This window comes from Argentina silus, assembly GCF_951799395.1.
Source record: "Argentina silus genome assembly, chromosome: 2".
Classification (NCBI taxonomy): domain Eukaryota; kingdom Metazoa; phylum Chordata; class Actinopteri; order Argentiniformes; family Argentinidae; genus Argentina; species Argentina silus.
Window position 1 is genome coordinate 26,958,087 of NC_139656.1, and position 21,127 is coordinate 26,979,213.

At 44.4% G+C, this 21,127-nt stretch overlaps 1 protein-coding gene across 1 annotated transcript; it reads right to left on the reverse strand.

Moving 5' to 3' along the window:
* Positions 1 to 5,725: 5,725 nt before the first annotated feature.
* Positions 5,726 to 17,351, reverse strand: LOC310820382 (14-3-3 protein epsilon). Its single transcript, XM_083691981.1, has 6 exons — positions 17,155 to 17,351; positions 11,088 to 11,287; positions 10,157 to 10,263; positions 9,566 to 9,772; positions 8,964 to 9,100; positions 5,726 to 7,004 (listed from the first exon to the last, which is right to left on the reverse strand). The coding sequence occupies exons 1-6, from the start codon at positions 17,216 to 17,218 to the stop codon at positions 6,952 to 6,954; spliced, it is 768 nt and encodes a 255-aa protein (XP_083548107.1). The 5' UTR covers positions 17,219 to 17,351; the 3' UTR covers positions 5,726 to 6,951.
* Between the last annotated feature and the right edge of the window lie 3,776 nt (positions 17,352 to 21,127).

Here is a 21,127-nt window from a genome sequence, read left to right on the forward strand (position 1 = left end):
CCCCCCACCCTCCAACCCCCACCACCCCACCCCACCCTCCAACCCCCCCCCCCCCCCACCCCCACCCCCCTCACTGTGCTGTTGTACACCAGAGAGTGGCTCATAGACTAAACAATATGACTCACGTTTCTGCATTCAAAATCAAACTATATTTTTTCCGTTGTTTGATCTATTTTTTGTACCAACCGATTAAAAGCCGCCAGTCTTTTCAATGTCTTATCTGGGTAGATATTTTAGATGATTCTGTGTGTGGAGAGAAACGATTATAACACGAAAAATGAAATGTGAAAATGAGAATTGCTCATTGCTCATTGCTATATTATTTTAAAAAGTCCAAGCTATTTCCTATTCTATTTAAACCATGATGATGTTTGTATTGTTGAGTCATGGTCAAAGCTTTGGCCCTCTCGTTCTAACACTGTGGGTCCTCAGCCAGGCCTGAGGCAGAGCAGGCTGGACACTGTAGCAGCATATATGGCCCCTCTCACTGAAATTACATTTGTTAAGGAGGTCTCAACTCTGGTGATGGAAAGACAATGTCTAGGCCTTCGGGTTCCATTTGGACATTGACCTACGGTATCATCTTTTCTCTCTTTAGTTGGACCTTTGACAAAACCTGCTTCGGCTATCTTCAATGTTTTCAATTTACTGCCTTGCCCCCTGCCCACCCCCCACCCCAACACACACACACACACACACACACACACACACACACACACACACACACACACACACACACACACACACACACACACACCACCACACCCCCCGCACACACACAGCAGACCAGAGGGACCTCGTTGCTTTGATAAAATAAACCAGCTGAAATATTTCAGGCCATGTGTCCTGCCATACGTCGTGTAAAAGCTCAAATTAAAATGCCGTCCTATTTTGGTTTTAATTGTACATCTTTATTTTGATCTTTTTCAGTAAAAAGGAATTCCAAATGGTTCGTCACTGTGTCTTCATTATGGGTGGGGGTCAGAGGGCTGGGTCTGTGTGTTCATTATGGGTGGGGGTCAGAGGGCTGGGTCTGTGTGTTCATTGGACTGACACAGTCAAGTTGTAGTTGAACCTTCAATGCAGGGGAGGCTGTTTGATACCATTCCTCATTCCATTCCATGCATTACGATGAGTCCGTCCTCCGATTTCTACCTCCACCGGCCTCCACTGCTCCAATGTAACTGTCAGTATGACCGTAATGAATGTTTGATGTCCACTTCAACTCCCTTCTGTTATGGGATTGTCCAGTGTCATGCAATGGAAATATGAGTGATACAGTCTGCAGTCCTACATGCCCATGATGTACTCCTAAAATGTCAACAGACCTGGGTCGAAATAGTATTTACATGTATTGTACATCTCCAGTAAGACATCATTTAGAGAACTGTCATTTAAATACCTGTATTTGAATATGGGAATGTATTTGAGAACACATTTGGAAAGTATTGGCAAGTATTTACAACTACTTGTTTACATCTAATAATTATTATTTCTTTCTAATCTTTGCTTTTTCTAAACAGTTTAGAACAATAGAAAATGTTTTGTCTGTGTGTGTGTGTGTGTGTGTGTGTGAGAGCACCACGCTTCCTTAAAATGGCTGCCGGGAGTTATAGCTAATAACATCCGTTCCAATGTATAGTCACAATGCAAACATACAGTAGACTTCTTGGTACTTCTTAAACTAAGTTTTATCCCAAAAGGGGCAAGCTTAAAGAGATGAGCATGTCTGTGTTGGGACATCAATCAGGAAGATAACTGAATTTAACCAACATCCCCAGAAGTCAAGCACTTGCGGTGACACTGTCATTTCTGAATGACTGAGCTGGATTAAACCACAAGCGTTCTCAAAAAGTCCATGTATAATGGTAATTTGCGGTTAGCTAAAAATACGAAAAAAGTGACTCTTCAAAACCACTCAGGGTCCGGATCCATTAGGGTTCGGAATGGAGAGGGCAGACTTCCGAGAGCGTGGAAAGGAACAGAGCGATGGGCACTACCTTCATTTAGTCCAGTGACTCACCCCTCTAATACAACAGGGCTGTAGGAGGGTGGCTGATGAGTAGACATTCAGAAATGAGCCAAAGCCTTGAACAAACCTTCACTTGCAGTAGCCAGAAAACAGATAATCAGCTGGCATAGTGTTATCTCACAGTCTCTTTCTATATCTCTCTCTCACACACACACAAGCACACGCACACACAAGTGCCTCCTGGATGCCTCTCTGAGAGACGTGAACACCTTCCAGCCCCCTCACTGAGAGCAGACAACAGAAATTAGCTCAGGCCTGTTATCAGCTGATGCAACATTGCACCAAAATGGCAGCCATGCCGCTGCAACAGCATCCAGTTTTCCTAAAATATCCCTCCCCTGCCCCCCTCCCCCCTCCCCCCTCCCATCCCAGCGTTGTTGTGCAGGAGATCTGCTCCAGTGATAGTGCGTGCCAGTAGCAGACGACAGATGTGTGGGTGATGTAGACCGATAGTGATGCCCTTCGTGACAGAGGGCCCCTCCCTGCCTGCCCCTGGACGCCCGCAGTGTGACAGCTCTGTTGGCTGGTAGTGCCACACACAGACACAGACACACACACACATACACACACACACACACACACACATACACACACACACACACACACACACATACACACACACACACACACACACACACACACACATACACACACACACACACACACATACACACACACACACACACACATACACACACATACACACAGATACACAGACACACACACAGATACACACACACATACACACACATACACACACAGATACACAGACACACACACACATACACACACATACACACACAGATACACAGACACACACACACACACACACACACACATACACACACAGATACACAGACACAAAGGCGCACACACACTAGAGAAGGGTAAAGGTGGTGATGTATATAGGGATGGATGAAGGAAGAGAAGATAGCGTGGATGGATGGAATGAATTAACCTTGGGTGGAATGAATACTCTTGTGTGTGGCCCTCATTTATAAAACGCATAGACTTTATGGATGTCAAAATCTACTCCAAAGTTTGTGATTTATAAACCTTGACGTTGATGTCAAAATGTATCATTTACTTTGATTTTCCATAAACATTGAAATGAATCAAAGGTACACTGGGGACTAGGGAACCAGATCTGGAGAAACCAGATTTGAGGTGAAACCACACCACTCTTGTCCCTGCAGGCCACAGACAGTGTTGTTTTCCTCCCAGGTGTAGATACCAGGGTGAGGGACAGAGATAGAGAACATCCTGAGGCCTGTCGTCGTCGTCGTCCTCCTCCTCCTCCTCCGGCAGTGTCCTGTCCCCACCATGACAGATATATGACGCACATCATCATGGCAAAGCCTAATAAAACCCTGACCCACTTTGAGCAGAAACACCCCCCCACCACCACCTCCCTTACCAAAGCACACAGAATTCTTCATCCCATGACACACACATCCTGAAGCCGTGCTTAGCTTCTTTATCGTCACTGAGGCCGCAAGGAAAACGACACAGAGCGATTATGGGTTGGAGGAAACAGAAGATGACACCTGCCATGGTCCCCTCAGGACCCCCTCTCACGTGAGTTTGAGTTCAATATGAAGAACCCCCTGCAAGCTCTCACTATACACTCAAAACTATAATATGAGCATAGTTATTCAGTGTCTTTAAACGTACTATTATTTCAGATTATGGACTATTAGCACCATTTAGATTTATATCATTGGTTTGAACATTAGCATCCTCTTCTCTCTGTCTGTACATATCCAGAGCTGGCCCAGTATGGATGAAATAACCCTCCTCACAGATGCATCTTCAATGTATTTGTTCCATTTGAAAGGAAATTAGCCAGAGGTCGCCAGAAATATCTTACAAGAGGCTAATTCATGTCACAGATGAAGGGGCAACTCGCACAATACAATTATAATAATGTGCACTGGTAATAATAGTGTGCCTCAAGATGCCTTACTCAAAGTAACGTATTCAGAGTGACTACCTAACAAAGACTCTCACCGAAACCTAAAATCAGTTCATGTTTATCTGCTACTTCCTATTCTGAACTGCACCCCCAGGTACATGTAAATTGATGTGATTCTCCACTTGAGATTTTAATGAACACAACAGCAAAGACACCTCTAGCAGTTTGATTACAGATTGAAGGGCTCTGCTCATTTTCAAGTTGAATGGACTTGAATATCGGTGATCTGTATGACTGCACTGCCTTCTAGTGGTTCTACAAGGCATACACCTCTATCCAACCCCTGCCCTCCTTTGACAATATAGTCCACTGGGTAAGTATTGGGACAGTGAAGCATTTTTTCTTATTTTGGCTCTACACTTCAAACATTTGGATTTGAAATCAAACAATGACTATGAGGTTAAAGTAGAGATTCTCAGCTTTTATTTGATGGTATTCGTGTACACATTGGTTTCACTATTCAGAAATTGCAATACTTTTTAGACATAGTCCCCCTATTTTAGGCCACCAAAAGTGATGGGACAGTTTTACCAAACATCCAAATGAATGGACTCTGTGACAATGTGTTGACGCTGAGGTGTCATATGACTAGGATGGAGGTCTGATTGGTTCCCTTGCAAAAACCTTAAAAAGGGTATAAAACAGAATGTCAGACAGATTTTCTCTTTCCTTTTCTATCTGTCCTGGTCAGAGGGTGTTGTTTCGTGAGTACTGTCAACAGATGTGGTCTGTCCTTTCTCCCTCTCTATCTTTCATTTGTTGAGGGGAGAAGGTAACATTTTCTATGAAGCATTTGCCTTGTAATAATTGTATAAGTTTGCAGTATTATTAATGTCATATTTGATTTATTCTATTTGACCATTCTTGCACTAATTCAGCAAAACTCCTCAATTATTTTCACAGTGTTAATTAAATTACTTTGGAGTCAGACTAATAATATTAAGTAATGCTTTGCTATTAACAATATATGGCCACATTTCCTTGCCAAGTTATTAGGCCTACAGTTTTGCTGGTCTTCTGCCAGAGTGGTCTCCTGACACATTCACGCCTACCTCTTGGAGAGTGTTCCTGATCTGTGGGACTGTTGTTTTGTGTTTTTCTCCAATCATGGTGAGCACTCTTCGGTCATCCACTGTATAAGTCTTCCTTAGTCTACCTGGCCATTTGGGATTTCTGAGCTCACCAGTGCTTTCATTCACTTTAATGATGTTCCAAAACTGTTGATTTCGGTAGTTTAAAGGTTTTGACTGTTTCTGAAATTTCAGCCTCATTGTTTTCCCTGACATCTCTTTGGTCTTCATGTTGACAGACACCAATAGCAGATTCCAAAGGCAAATGCAAAGCCTCAAATTAATACGAGACATTGAGAGCTCTCTTATGCCTGCACAAATGTGACGAAACACACCTGACGAACCAGAAACACCTGTCAAGCTAATTGTCCCATCACTTTTGGGTAACCTGAAATAGGGGGTCTAATGCATACAAAGTTGTACATACAAAGGTGTAATTTCTGAAAGGTGAAACCAATATGTACACAAATACCAACACAAAAGCTGAGACACTCTACTGTAACCTCTCAATAATTGTTTGTTTTCAAATCCAAACCTTTGGGAGTGTAAAGGCAAAAAAGACTCAGACTGTACACAGACTCAACAAAAGCCACTCGATAGAACAAAAGCAACAAGAAAATGACATGACAAATGCATTTTTAATTTAGGTTTGTTTGTTTTTTTATTTGAAGTTTAATGTTAATTCCATGCTGTGTTTCAGTATGAATACAGACGGTGCTTGTGGCTCCGGTCAGAATATCCAGTAGTACAAATCAGATTCAAGTTACACATACTGAACGGAAGAGAGAAAATAAGGGGGGGGGAGTAGGACAGAGAGAGAAAGAAAAGAGAGAGAGAGAGAGAGAGAGGAGGAATAACAATTTGGAACAGTGGCAGGGAGAAACATGACATGAGCAGGCTTCCCCCCCCCCCCCCCCCAAAAAAAAAAAAAAAAAGAACAGACGTTTTCTGACAGTCAATCCTGCATTTCCTTACAATCTGAAAGGGAGATTAAGTGTGTGAAAGGGAGATTAAGTGTGTTAAGCGCTCCTTGGGTTTCTTTTTTCCTTCAACTGCTACAAGCCATCTGCATACGTCAGCAACGAGTAAAAGCGCTACAGTCTCCCAGAACGCGTGGTCCATGTGCAGACCTGAGTGATGATCGCAAAGAGAGTGATGCTTGGGGGACATTCTGCTATCGCCATTGATAAAACAGAGTCTTGCAACGAGAGAGGGGGTAACCACAAATAAAGAGGGCACTTAGTTCCTTCTTAAAGCTTTTGTCCCTTTAAAAACATCAAATCACCACAATCCTTAATTTGCGACCCGAGCTTAGGCTAGCGGAAGCATGGAGACTTTACAGTACCCAAAACATTACAGCAATGTTTGTGTTAAAAATCATCTCTTCAATCACAAGGACGTGACAACCGTAGGCAAGCACACTTGGCAACTGATGATACAGTAAAATGGAGAAGGAAAAAAAAAAAAAAAAAAAAGTTTAATGAATCCCAAAGAAAAAAATAAAAAAAACACGGCATGAACCTCAAGGGGACAGGCTTGCAACAGAAGTTTAAAGAGAGAAAAGAAAAAAGTAACACCGGACAGCTTGAAGCTTTTGCTTTAATTTTCCTCTTATGTTTAATGCAGAAGTGTATTTCAATGAAATGGGTAATAAAAAAAAACTTTAAAAAAGATAAGGGAGCCCTGAGGGGCTTGGAGCTAACAGAGAGACAGACAGACAGAGAAAGAAAGAAAGAAACAGGGGGGGCGTCAGAGTGAAAGCCGACTTGGGAGCTCTCACTGACACCGTAGGAGCTGGGGCTAGTGGGGCGGACAGGGGACAGGGGGGGGGAGAGAGAGAGGAGGGGGGGCTGTCTAGTATTGGCCGTGAAGTCTCACTGGGTCTCATCCTCCACATCTTGCAGTGCTTCTTTATTCTGTTCTTCTCCTGAGTGGCAGAGGAAACACAGATTCAGTTTCACCTTGGGAACGTTCGGTCACCCGAGGCCAGTCATTCCCAGCAGTAAACACATGCCTTGTAAAGGTGGTAGTCGGGGTTAACGTGCTAATAAATGGTCTAAAGCCATTGTAAAAACTATCCCTGGTTACCATAGCAGTGAGTTTTACAGGCCTGTGTGAGGCCTTTAGGGCATTTTAGAGACAGGTGAGTGGGCCAAGGACCAGGGTTCTATACCACAGGCTGCTTGGTCTGAAAGCAGGGCTTGGACCAATCGTGTTGCACAAACAATCGGCCAAAGTCAAAATCACAGCAATTCAAAACACATCGGGGAGATGATCTTGTCAGTATGCAACTAAGTAAAAAGGTAATGAGTTTTCTTGACAGCAACTTCAAAGCTTCAGTCAGATTTAGTAGCAAATGCCTTTTGGACCCCTACGGCTGGTTGCTTAGGAAGGTTTCCATAGTGATGGCACAGCCATCTGCTTGGTAAAGAATTAAAGGCAAGTGTAACAAAGGTTGAGAATCTGTGAAGATGAAAATAGACCACTGTAATCAGGTGTTCATTAGTGTCATACCGACGAGATACGAGAACGCCAGAGAGAGGGCGTTAGAGAGAATTAAACAACTCGGCATGCAGCTAATTTGGACAGCAACGTGCTTGTGCAGGGATCACTGAAGTTCTAGCCTCTCAGGTTTGACGTGCGTCCCAAAAGTCCTCCTCCATTACTCGCATCCTCTCTCTCTCCTCGCTTCCGTCTCAAAAAGCATACGGAAACACGGAAGGTGAGGAACACTTGATCTCCTCCGATGCGTTTTGACGGCGAAACGATGAAAGAGTATGTGAGGAAGGTATAGAGGACAGACTACTGTTCCTGTGAAGTGCCATAGTTCTAGTGCAGGCAGTTGGGTGGAGAGGACATGCATTGTTAGAGTGACACCAGACCCACAGCACTCAGTCCAACTCATGCTGAATGAGAGGGAACAATCTCAGGCTTTGACTCAAGAAACACAGACTCCCTTAATCACACTGCTCTGGATGCAGCCCAAACATGTCTAGTAGACATTAAATGAGTTTAATAGGGGCATCTGGAGATCAGAGGGCTAAGGGCCCGTGATGTCATCTGGCCTCTCTTAGAACGGCGCTGTTATGGGTTAGTGCGGGTCGGCAAGCCAGTGAGTGAAGAGCCAGGAAGTGAATTCCAGACAGGAGCAATGACTTACAAAATACAGTTCTACAGGGAATGGAGGGAGAGAGAGAGGGGGGGGGGGGGTTGTCCTTAAGAATCTATACAGGAAGAAAATGGAGATACAAGAGAGATGGGAGATTAGAGCAGTGACCATGAGGACAGCGTGCTGAGAGATGGAGAGAAAGAAAGAATGAGGGCTGCTGAGGTTAGAGCAGGAACAACGTGTTGAGGGGAGGAGAGAGGTTAGAGAAAGGGGGTGGGTGGGTGGGGTCAGACTTCAGACCCAGAACGCAGCGGTAGCCGTACATTTAAGAGCAACACTTCACTGAAGAGGAACAAATCAAGGCCTACATGAAGGCCCTTGAAGTGTATGGAAGGGTATTTTCATAGTCCTCTTTTCATTGAAACTCGAGCCAAATAACTCCTTTGTACCTTGGGTGATTGCACATTGATTGAGCATGTGCTGTGTACGGCTAGCTGAGAGTCAGGACAGAGAGGTTCCAATGAAGTGGACTGGGAGTGCTTTGCACCCAAGAAAGCGAACCAAAGGCAAACTCTAAAGTGAACTCAACTCAGAACACCTCAAGAGATGGTCTCAGTGGGGTTCGCTTCAGCGGGGGTCAGAGTTCACTTGGAGCATTCACATATGCATGAACATTTGGGCAAACAGCTCAGAGTTCACAGAACCGGCTGAAAAGGACCAAGTATGAGAATACCTGAACAAAGGGTTTCTAGCACTGGGGAAATGTGGGACTCTCACCGTCTCCCTGCATGTCTGAAGTCCATAGTGTCAGGTTGTCGCGTAGCAACTGCATGATGAGCGTGGAGTCCTTGTAGCTCTCCTCACTCAGCGTATCCAGCTCTGCAATGGCATCGTCAAACGCCGCCTTTGCCAACCTGAGGGCAGATTGGGCACAGCGGTCGAGGGTTAAACAGACAGTGCTACACGGTGCATCTAACTCTCACATCAACGCAACCAACATCCCAGTCCACACTAACATTTCCAGGTGTGGCTTTGTCAAGATACTGTTTTGCAATGATGATGCATTGCACAATGCGCGCACACACACACACACACTTGGGAGTCCATCCGCAGAGAGATGACCAATACAAGTAAGTGAACTCATTCACTCCTTTAAGATGTTGCTGACGAACAATATTACATCTAGTACTGCTGAACAGTAATGAATAAGGCATACATCAAACAGCACATCTCCATGGGCTTGTAAACTACATACTTAATCACTTTCTACTTTCAAAACTGGATATTGAAAGAACAGGGAGGGAGGGAGAGAGAGAGGGGGGGGGGGGGGGGGGAGCGAGAGAGAAGAAAGAGTGAGAGAGAGCGAGAGAGAGACCCACCTGCATGCACGGTCAGGGGAATTGAGGATTTCATAATAAAATACGGAGAAGTTGAGCGCCAGTCCCAGGCGTATGGGGTGTGTCGGGGGGAGCTCGATCATGGCGATGTCGCTCGCAGCTTTATAGGCTACCAAACTGTTCTCCGCCGCCTCCTTCCTGTCGTTGCCCGTGGCGAACTCTGCCAGGTACCTGTGGTAGTCTCCCTTCCTGAGGAAACCAGGGTCACACTCAGTCAACTCATTTTCTATTCCAAGACCACAACTGTAAACTTGGCATCTTTACATATGACTCACAACTAAATATTTATGCACAGAGAAAACATTGCATAATTCAATGAACATTACTGAATAAGATCAGTTCATAATCTTGAAGACTTGAAACTTCCTTTGAAGTACCAGAGAGGATTGTGGGTTTTTTTTTTCTCCCAGTTTTCTGCTGACGGCAAGAGAGTAAGCATGATGCATGAGTGACAGCCACGACGCTGCACCAAGAAGACATGGCAGCATCTTCTCTTGTTACTTGCGCAGTCAGGACTGCATATCTGCTGATGCACGCTAAATAGTTGTAAAGATGTCACTTCTGCAGACCTACATTTTGTAGTAGAAAACTTTAGATTCTCCCGTGTTGGCAGCTGGAATGAGGTGTTTGTCCAGTACATCCAGAATGTCGTTACAGATTGATTTCAGCTCGGTCTCAACCTGCAGACAAAACACACTCCGATGTTGTCAACAAACTAAAGGAATAGACAAAACACATTTGAGCAGTCTCAAGTTTCATGCATCATGACTTTGGAACGACCTTGTAACAAAATAAACAAAACATTCCCCAAGAGGTGGTCTGGGGTGGTCCAGTGGTCTAGCACCATGGTCTACAGTGCACACATCTGCCCATATTGGCATGGGTTCGAATTCGGCCCATGCCCTGCTAACATATCCTCTCCTCCTTACTTTCCTGTCTTTGTTCACTCTCTCTATTCAACAGAATGAAAAATATAAAAGAGTGGGACTGCCCCGCTGAAGAAAATAACCTTTAAACATGGCCCAAGAGTAGCTAATAGTAATAATCCCCTCCAGTGTATCCCTCCGTTCCATATAGCACGTAGACCCACACACCATCATGCTCATCAGAGGTAAGACGTCTTTACTTCCCACGACCCCTCTGTACAGCTCCTCTACTTTTAATTATTATTATTATTATTATTTTTATTAAAAGAATCCTTCCCTTTTCTAGCATTCTGACTGCCAATGGCCCCTGGTCCTGGCATAGATTTGTTGCTTATGATGACTGATGTATAGATGATTCACTTACTTCAGACAAATGTACTTTGTACGCTTTGGATAAAATCACCTAAATGTCAAAAATGTAAAAAGGTCTAGCAGTCTTGTGACTGCACCCCTCTGTATCCCTCCTCCCTCCATATAGTATGTAGACCCACAGACCACCACCACCACCACCACCACCACCACCACCACCACCACCACACAGGCCGGTCTAGCAGTGTGACTGCATCCCTCTGGCTCACCGTTTGCCTGTATTCCCGGATCATCTTTATTTTGTCTTCTCCGCCCTTGTTCTCCTCCTTCTGTTCGAGGCTGCTTATTATCCTCCAGGATGCTCTTCTGGCTCCGATCACATTCTTGTACGCCACCGACAGCAGGTTCCGCTCCTCCACGGTCAGCTCCACGTCCATGCCCGCCACGTTCTTCATGGACTCCACCATTTCTGGAAGACGGCAAGAGAGAGTTGAGGGAGGGAGTGAACCAACCACACATTCCTCAGATGAAAAAAGCTGTTAGGGGCGCTAACACACATACTACATAACCGTAAGGTTCCTGGTTCGATTCCTACCCTCGACATATCTTGCATGTCATCCCTCCTCCTGTCAATATCTACTGTCTCTATCCCAATGAAGCAGAAATGCCCTAAAAATTTATTTTAACAAGAAAAGAAAAAGGCTGTTATGTGCTCTGGCTGGCTAGAGGTGTCTGATTTGGCTCAACATGGCTGCCATCACAAATAGTGAAGAGTTCACAGGAATTGCATGTCTTAAGAGAAAACAACACCTGCAATTGGCTTCATTAATCACCAAACTGATCAATAAGTGAATATTGTGAAGTTTCAGTCTTTGTTGGTGGTAATGTACAGTGTCACAGCGGGTCTGGCTGCACCAGACTTGTCGTTGTAAGTCAGGATCACCTTTGTGAGACTAACTGGGGCAAAAGTGGGTCAACTAAGCTTTGGAACAGGGGCACAAACTGTCTCATGATTTGTGCGAGTGAACAAGTCAAACTGAAGAATGAACTCAATGCGAGTGGGTCATTGGATGAGGTAAGCAGCTTTAATGAGGACACTATTTGCCTCATGAACAGTAATGATTAATGAATCAGTCTAGTCTACAAATATGCAAAAATATCCATCCATAGCGCTTGAGAGGCTCAACACAAGGTAGCTGGTCATTCTACAAATCAAGGATTATGAAAGACATTACCAAACAGACACCGTCTTGAGCTGCTAGTATCTTGTAGTTGCCACTAGTAAAAGGCTACTGTGTGGACATTTGGGTCGCCAAGATGAACCCAAACCTCCAGATCAACAGAGTGAACAACAGTGGCTAACAAGACAGAGCAGCACTACAGCTTCCCTGGCAGTTATTTCTAACCTCAGGCAACTTTGACCTTTAACACTGAGCTTGTAACTAGGCAACCCAAAAGGTCAGGTTCTGTAATGGTGGGACGGGGGACAAACAGTTATTTAGTCCTGACACAGGGCGCTGTTCCTGATTGGTTCCAAGCACCCATGTGTATGTCTGAAATGTTGTAGGCCAAAATCAAAGCAGTAGTATGCTAATTAAGTCCATGCAAACTGAAATGGAAGAGATCAAGTGAATCAATGCATCATTCGATGCAAAAAAAACAAAAAAAAACATGATGCATCTGATGTAGGGAATTCATCCACGTTGACTTTCATGTGCAATCACTGGTCTCTGTATAACTATGGGTCTAGTCTTTGGGAACTGGTTTCATCCGCTTTTAGAAATGTAAAGAGATTAGAGGCACACCTTGAAAGGTTCGTGCCATCACCATCTTTCTCTTAATGGAGTCTCTGGGGAACTGCCAGAGTATACAGGACTTGACGCAGACCTGCATTACAAGTGGACATGGCAATGGGAGTAACTCTCTGATGCAGAGCCAACACAATGAGGTGGTCTCCCTGACAAGGTGCCAAAATCTTCCTCTATAGTCATATGCTATACAGAGTTGTCTGCGTCAGAATGAATCAAGGATTTAGTAATAAGCCGTTTTATAAAAACAACTTCAAGCTCTTATCTGTAAGAGGGTGTAGTCGGCGTGCACCTGATCAATACACACCATTACACAGGGCTGTAATCATAAACGAGAAACGTTGGGGAGAAAAGATTTCATGTTAAATTACACAGAAAATCAAATTAAGGAAAAGGAGGCAATATAACGACTACCGTAAAACACCTAAGTGTGTTACCCACGGCAAATCATTTCCCATAATAACACCAGCATTTCATACAAGCTGCACGAGATTAGAGCAGCGACAGAAACACAATAGCTTCCCTTTGCCAATCCCTTTGGAATCAGCTCAGGGACACCAGAAAAACAGAGGACCTTGCCCTGTGCACGAAGACCATCTGAGCAAGCTCCACCACGCCGTACACAGGCAGGAGCAGAGTGTGTGCCATAGATAGAGCCTATGACTTTAGAGACAGAGTGTACCTACAGCAGCCAATGGCAGAACTCCATAACGCATGCTGCAGAAACTCGATGCTCAACTGTCACAACCCTGGAAGAGCACTCACTCTCTCTCTTTGCAGCAGAACACTGAACTCATTTTGTCCATTATGACCCCCATTTACAACCTCGCATTAAAAATGTGTCTGGTATCCAGATACTATCCGCATCCTGATTTGTGTCCAGATTAATGGGGGAAAAAAAGACATGGTGATCGGATCACGAGCCGATCTGTGAAACCGTTTCCGGAGGGGGGGTGAGTTTGCATTGTGGTCGAATCACCACTGGTGTAAATGCAACCCAGACAGAGATTGTTAACCACATTCTGTTCAGCTTTGTTTCCATTAGACACGTGACCGCGAGCCATTAGAAGGGACATTTAAACAGAATCCTATCACAATGCAGACACGGACGTCAGATAAATTGCGCATTTTAATGCAAGGTGTAAATGCAAGCTGGCCAAAACCGATCGTTATCAGATCATACGTGATCCAATCACAGCATTTTAATGCCAGGTGTAAATGGGGTCTCAGACACGCAATGTCCTCTCTAACTCAGACTGATATAAACTCAAAGGCAGGGAGAAAAAAATGTATTGTAAAAATGATTGGCTGTGTGGGGGAGATGTGGGGGAAATTAAAAGGAATATTTATCCAGTTTACCTGCTGGCCTTTCCTACGCCAAAGCACATGGACCTAAACTAAAGAAAGAGCCCTGACATGCACCATAACATTCTGTTAACCACAATCTCTAAACCCACCAAGCAAGTGAAGAGATGTGATCTGGTCCCAGAGGCTAAATATCACAACAGGCGTGACAGAGGTAGGTTTGGGGGCAGGGAGGAGGGGGGTTATCACCATTACGACACGACATTGGAATGTGTTCAGATCTGTTGAGTGGCCAGGGACCAGCCCTCCCACTGTGGCAGAGGGCAGTGTAGAAGTACACTCCCTCAAAGTGAAGAGGAGGAGGAGGAGGAAGGTAAGAGAGAGCACACACTGTAAAGACCCCACTGCAGGCAGCCCCTGCTTGATCCATGTGCACACTGGAACTGGACTAGTTTGCGCTAAAGAGAGCGGTTATGTAAGAGCGCCGCACTGGTGCCTCGTCTCCTGTCCCTCAGCCCTCATGTCAGGGGCTGCAGAGACGCGTACCTCCCCCCTCTCCCTCTCGTCTGGCCCGACCCCAGCTGCACTCTCCGCTTTGCGCATTCCTCTCTGCCAAAGGGGATCCAGGAGGAGGGGGAGCGTCCTGTTCTACAGCCAGCCTATAGGGGGATCAACCTGGCTCTGAACGGCCCCTCAGGGGGATTGTCCCCTTTCAGGAGGCCTAACAGGGGGGGTGTCGCCTCTCTGAACAGTGGCTAGAGCTGGTGGGGACGGTATCCCATTACAGGCCAGGCCAAGAGAGACCACAGAGGAGACTGCCTGGCCAGTGTTTTGCTTGCTGCTTCTTCACAAGGGCCTCTAAACACAAGCCTTAAAAAGCAATAGTAGGCAATAGTCCTTTGCGTATTACCTTTTTTTGCTTGGGCATGCCTCCAAATACTTTTTTAGTAATACCAGTCATATTGAACAGAGAAATGTATAACCTAAATAGGAGGAACGAAACAAGCCATTAAAAGTTTGCTATACAGCCTTCCTGATCACAAAAGACTTCACCAAGCCCTCAAGTACACCAAGTCCAATTAATTAACTGGGTCATCTGGTAGTAGCTCGGAGGAGAACCAAAAGTGAGGTTGATCTTTAAACAATATTAGTTTCATGCAAGAACATACAGTCCTCGCATTGTTCAAGCACACAAAGATGCCGGGAACTACAAGGCTTTCAGTCCTATAGAATTCTGCCACATAGCCTAATTTATATAGAATTCAAGAGGCTACAACAGAAACGTTTTATGAAACATTAGTGTTAATCACTCCTGCATGGGACACTACTAAGAAACATCAATGTCAAAGGTAGGGAAAAGTAGGAGTCACAGTCAAAAAAGTAAACCACGCTGATCAGCAGTAGTTATTCCAACCCCATCCAAAGAGTGCTTGGATTTACAACAACATGCAAAAACGATCTTAGCAAAATCATGTCTGATATCAAGCCATTTATGGTTGAAACATTCAACTGCCACCACAGAGGGCATACCTTTTCAGATGATAGCTAATGTATGGCAGCATAACTTGTAGGAGCATGTACCTACCTGCACGCTCATTGGGTCTATTGTGAGAAATGGTGAGAGTGGACTCAACACCATAACAATTTCGGTGAATCAGTGACCATGTGCTGCTGCCAAATGATATTCCACATTTCCATGGTAGATACAGCACGTATCTGCTTACATGTTCATGTCAGTTTTAACTGTGGGCCACGTCATTTGAAGTAGCTAACGGTAACTGTGGGTGTTAATGCCAATAAAGACACAAAAAAAGGCTAATGTAGGCCAAAGCCTAAACAAATGTGATATGACATTTCTGCAGCTAGTACTAGTCGATTTTTACAAGCCAGCCCACTTTTAATGAATGAACTAGGCTGGGAACGGGGAGGGCTCAGGTTGATATCACTGTGCCTGTTTCCACCCAGGCAATCCTAGCAACAACACTGACGATCTAGCCTAGCCAACGCCTTATAAAGGGACATGGCCAACTTCAGTATTTCAGTGGGCTTTCGCCGTTATATGGGGGAAAAACCTACTCGTTGATTCTTGCTTCTTTCTAATGGGGGACTAGATAGCTACTATTGTAGCAAGCGATATGGCATGCCAAGTTAATCGTTAATGAGAGAAATGAGCTGCTAATATGGCTAGCTGAAACATGTTGCATTAGACTTGGGGCGATCCCAGAGCTGGTTGTCCCTACCACACCCACTCAACTCAGCGCCGAGAATGTGTAGCTTGTGTCCAACGTATGCCCCAGTAAACTAGCTGTATATTCAGCTGTATAGTATTAGTCTTGACTAGCGAACATTTGACTAACTCGCGTTCATTAATTCAACGCTATCACTACGCTTTTACCTCAGTTGCACCTCTTTAATAACTTGTCAAAATAAGATACAAACTAGTAGGCAGCGTGAATAGCTAACCAGCAACGCGACCATGTGCAGGTCGGAATTGAAACCCAACCCACAACGCGCTGTCGCCGCAAATCAGGGTTTTGACAGCCGCCTTTCACAGTCCACACACTGGGAGGCTTCCTGGCTAAAAATCTCATTTTGCTAGCTTTAGAATGGTGGCTAGTCGTTACTGTCTAGTATATATGTGCTGCCAAACTAGTTGTACAAATAGGTTAGCCATTTAGCTGGTTGTTAGGGTGGGCGAATTTGTAACCCCACTATTACTAATTTATTTCAATGTATCAAGCATTGTTAGCCGCCATTTTACCACATCTTAGCTTTTGGCTAGCTAGCCATCATTCGGAATTATTATTTCCATTGAGATCCTGCAACAAGGTCGCAACTTCAGCACCCCAGCAGAGAGTAGCTAGCTAGCTAACGACGTAGCGCTGCTAGAGCCATGCAGCCCAAGCTTAGACTGAGCTCTCAACTAACACTCAGCCTAGGCTCTACTGGATCTAGCTATTTATTTGCTAGCTTGGGTAGCTAGATAACACAATACTCAGTCAGGGACCACTCATCTAGCTAACGTTAGCTGTCTTAGTGAGTCGGGGAAACCCTCTTCTCCGCCATTTTGTCTCTACTACGATCTCTCACAAAACGAATCCATCTTCAAACCACCTCACCCGCTCCTCAGAGCCCCCCGCTAGAGGGAGGGAGAGGGGAAGAGGGGGATATGCGAATAAGAGGCATAGCAACTCCGCAATGACCGTATCTCTCCCAGCCTTACCATCGTATCTCTCGGCTTGTTCGGCGAGTTTGGCCTGATATACTAAGTGCTCTCGGTCTGCCATGGTGTTCGGGTCGGGCTGTCGATGATGTGCGGGCGGAGGGAGAGAGGCTCAAACGTGGGTTAGTCTGTCTCAGTCGGCGGTTCCTGGTGGAGCAACGGCAGCTCAGCGTCCCACTCAAGCTACCGGTAGCACTGGTGTAAAGATGGCGTCGGAACTCCATCCGGGAGACCTGCGCAATCCACGCCACCACACCACACCCCCAACCTTTCTCCACTGGGTTTATCACTCACTCCTACTGAAGACAACCACCACCACATTCTGGATGTATGATGTGATGTGTTACCCCCAAAAAACACAGAAATACTCCACAAGTCTTCCCCACTGACTAAGAAACACAGGCTATAGACTAAAAGTCAAACACCATTATGTTGAAAGTCCAGATCACAGGCCTCTCCATCCTCTTTTGACAGTGTGCATCTAGTCACATTTTAGTAGTCATAGTTGCTCAATCACAGTTGCTTGCAGAGATGTCCCCACCTCATCTCACCAGTATACTCAATTTAATAATATAACCAATAATACTATAATCAATTCCGATATAATTGCATATGATTGGTTTATTTTGTGTTTTCTCCTCTACTACGTGAACTTTAACTTACGACAGTAATGGAAGTTTTGCTAATGATAAACAATTCATAAAGATATCAAGGTGTATCAATTTGCTAATAGGTTTTTATTTACTAAGTTTATTAACACATTACATGCTACAGAAAATAAAATGGAATTTTGAACTTCAAATAATATAGTGTTATAGCACAATGGCACATCTTAAAATCAATATAATCATAAATGTTTCTATTTTCACCTGTTCCTGTCCCCTTCAAAAGAAAAGGGATGGCACAAAAAGAAAATCATGATTAGGGTACAAAATTCAGGAGAATGAAAAACTAGTTTGGCATTAATAACAAGAAATGATTTCCTAAAATCAATAATGGATTACATAGCAATATAGGAGATAAGGTGCATATGGGGGATTCAACATTGAAAGGACATTAACATCCAAGTATTAATTGGTCTAAAGGTGAACGTTAGTTCACCTGACTGCCAAAATCGTTTTCGTCAATCATGGCCCCCTATTAAACTGAGACTGGCTGTTCTAAGCACACGAGGGCGTTTGGATGTCAGGTAGTTCTGGATGCATGGACAGGCATCAGGATTCGGCTCAACTGGTAACATTGCATAACGGTGTTGATGGGAGACAGTGAGCGTTTCAGCAAGGTTTTCCAGAGACTATGACACCAATACTGTATGTAAACAACAAGTGCTTACTCGTGAACATAATCCTAAAAGACAATTAATCAGTGCCATAATTGTGGACAACATTGAAAGGTAAAGACTGACTGGAAGCACGGGCAAAGTTTTTTTGTTTTTTTTCCTTGCAAGAATTGAAAATATAGACAACAAAGTTGAAAGAAACAAGAGATGCATTGTACACTGCATACTAATCCACTGATCAATCATAACATTGTCTTCAAATAATGTGTGCAGTGGGAAACTCTGACCCTCAGCTTGTCACATTTACCGTTTTAGTGTCATTCATCCATTCAGTTGTGCAAGTCGTTCTGTCACTGCTAATCAGATTGCATCATTTCAAATTCAGAAACACTCAGTAATATTCTTACACAGGGGTGATGCCGGTTGTTTGGTCAAGAAGTGACTAGGCGTTGTCTGTAGGGCAATATTAACTGTCCTGTTGCCGTACTACTCCTTCCAATACTGAACTCTAATTTTATCTCAGGCTCTTTTTTAACAGAGCTGTTAAAACCTTTCACAGATACATTTTACTTTTCATTTTCTCAGAAATACAGTGATGCAGTCAATGCAAGTTGCTTTAACATAGTAAACATCGACACAGGGCTTGCAGTTAAGAGTCTCACTTAGTGTTAAAAACCATTGCAGCTTCATGAACATGACTTGGAGGTTGGAGGGAATGGGGGTTCAGACACTGTTGGGACCTTGTGCAACTGGTAATTCCCTGTGCACATTTACACAAAATAATATCACAGGATAAATTAAGCTGGGGGAGACCATTTGGCTATAATTGTTCATTTCACACACAAAAATAAAAATCAATCAAAAATATCCACAAAATACTGATGAACTGAGCCTACCACTTCAGGTCAGCTATTTTTTTTTTTCCTATTCAAGAATCATTATCACTTAAACAATTCGGACATGAGGTAGAGAGGACAAATCAACAGACCCTCCCCCAAATGATTGGCCTAAACACTCCAATGTGCCTATGATTGGTCCACACCCAACCACACGATTATGATTGACCAGTGGCTCCCCGCCTGTCAGTCATTATCCGTTCCCATTTTAGTGTCATCAGCATATCAGGACATTTAGTATCCTGTGGTGCCATGGTGTCAGTGTCTGTATGTGTCAGAGTGAAGCCCATAGGGCAGATACAGGATGAGAGGCAGCAGATGCAGAGATGCTAAGGTTTGGGAAATTGTTTGATCAAACAGGGACCATTCTCATTTAAATGTAGCTGACAAAAAAAAAAAAAAAGTATGAATTGAAAATGTATGTGCACATGTCCTGTGTTACTGTCTATACAAGTGGAGGGAAAAGAAGAGTTCAGAGGATTAAGGCTGTGGTGTAGTGTCTGGGTGATGGGTTGAGGTTTTAGGTCAGTAATGGGGACCAAGCCTGCTATTGAAATGTGACACATTCTAACTGCAAAACGGCCTTACACAAACAAAACACTAACAAACTGAGTTCCTACGGTTGGCTGCAGATGCATATTGTGTCTTTGGCACGGGGAATAGGAGAAAACAGATCTGACGATGTAACAGATGAATGGGATCGAAGAGGAGACTGGGGGAAGAGGAGAGGGGGGGGGGGGTGTATCTTCTGTCTTGCCTTATGTAAACCTCTGCAATGACAATCTCACAACAACGCAACAGAGAACGGCCTTGACAGATCTCCTTTTCAACATTCATCAGGTATTTCTCCGTTTATCAGAGGGACCCCATTTTTCCACAGCATTCATCCCGAGTTCTCTGAACTGTCCAGAGTCGGTCGTAGTGTTTTAAGAGACACACATACAAAGACCACTGGGGCGCAAGGGTCTGGTCACACACAAAGAAAATCAAATATGAGAAAAAAATGTTAACATAATATTTAGCATGTAATGGTATACATATATAATATATATTTGTCATAATTCTATCATAATATTTTCCATTTCATTTCAGTACAAAAAGAGGACTTTGTTTGTAGTGTAGGTTTTTTGGAGGGGGCTGGGTTAGGTCCCCTGCAGTGAGTGTGTCTTGTGTTCACTCTTGGTGTAGACGGGCAATGTCTGCCTGAGTCACAGGACCGTCTTTCTCCACAAGAGGGAGACATCCGGAGTCCGGTTGGCGGCTCCTCTTCTCGCTCCAAGGTTCACAGTCCATTACTACAAAAAGGGGTGACCCATGAGTCTGTGAGAGAAGCCATACACAAGTGGTCTGGGGTCTATGTGAGGGCATGTGTGTGTGTGTGTGTGTGTGTGAATGCGTAGAGGCGTGTGTGTATGTATGTGAGGGCGTGTGTGTATGTATGTGAGGGGCGTGTGTGTATGTATGTGAGGGCGGGTGTGTGTATGTATGTGAGGGGCGTGTGTGTATGTATGTGAGGGGCGTGTGTGTGTATGTATGAGTGGGTGTGTAAAAGGGGACATCGTGGATAGCAAGGGTAGGGGGGCGGTAAACTCCACTGTGAGTGTGTATTAGGATCTTCAACCCTGGGGTGTAAGTGTAAACCCTACTGTGTACGTGCCTGTGTGCATGTGTGGGACTTCAAAACGAGGAAGGGAAGTAAAGGTAAACTCTGAGTTGGCATCAACTGTGTCAGTGTAACTGACCACTGCTTTCCATACGCTGTGTGCTTCTTTGCATTTGTCATTGGTTAGAAACGACG

Bases quoted from the DNA above. Each gene is read 5' to 3' on its own strand.
- LOC310820382 (XM_083691981.1), bottom strand. From the start codon at position 17,218: ATGGCAGACCGAGAGCACTTAGTATATCAGGCCAAACTCGCCGAACAA. The intron at 9,101-9,565 runs GTGGGTCTCTCT...ATCTGCCCTCAG, and splicing joins TCCCCTGACCGTGCATGCAG to GTTGGCAAAGGCGGCGTTTG. The intron at 7,005-8,963 runs GTGAGAGTCCCA...TCTGCCACTCAG, and splicing joins TTCAGACATGCAGGGAGACG to GAGAAGAACAGAATAAAGAA.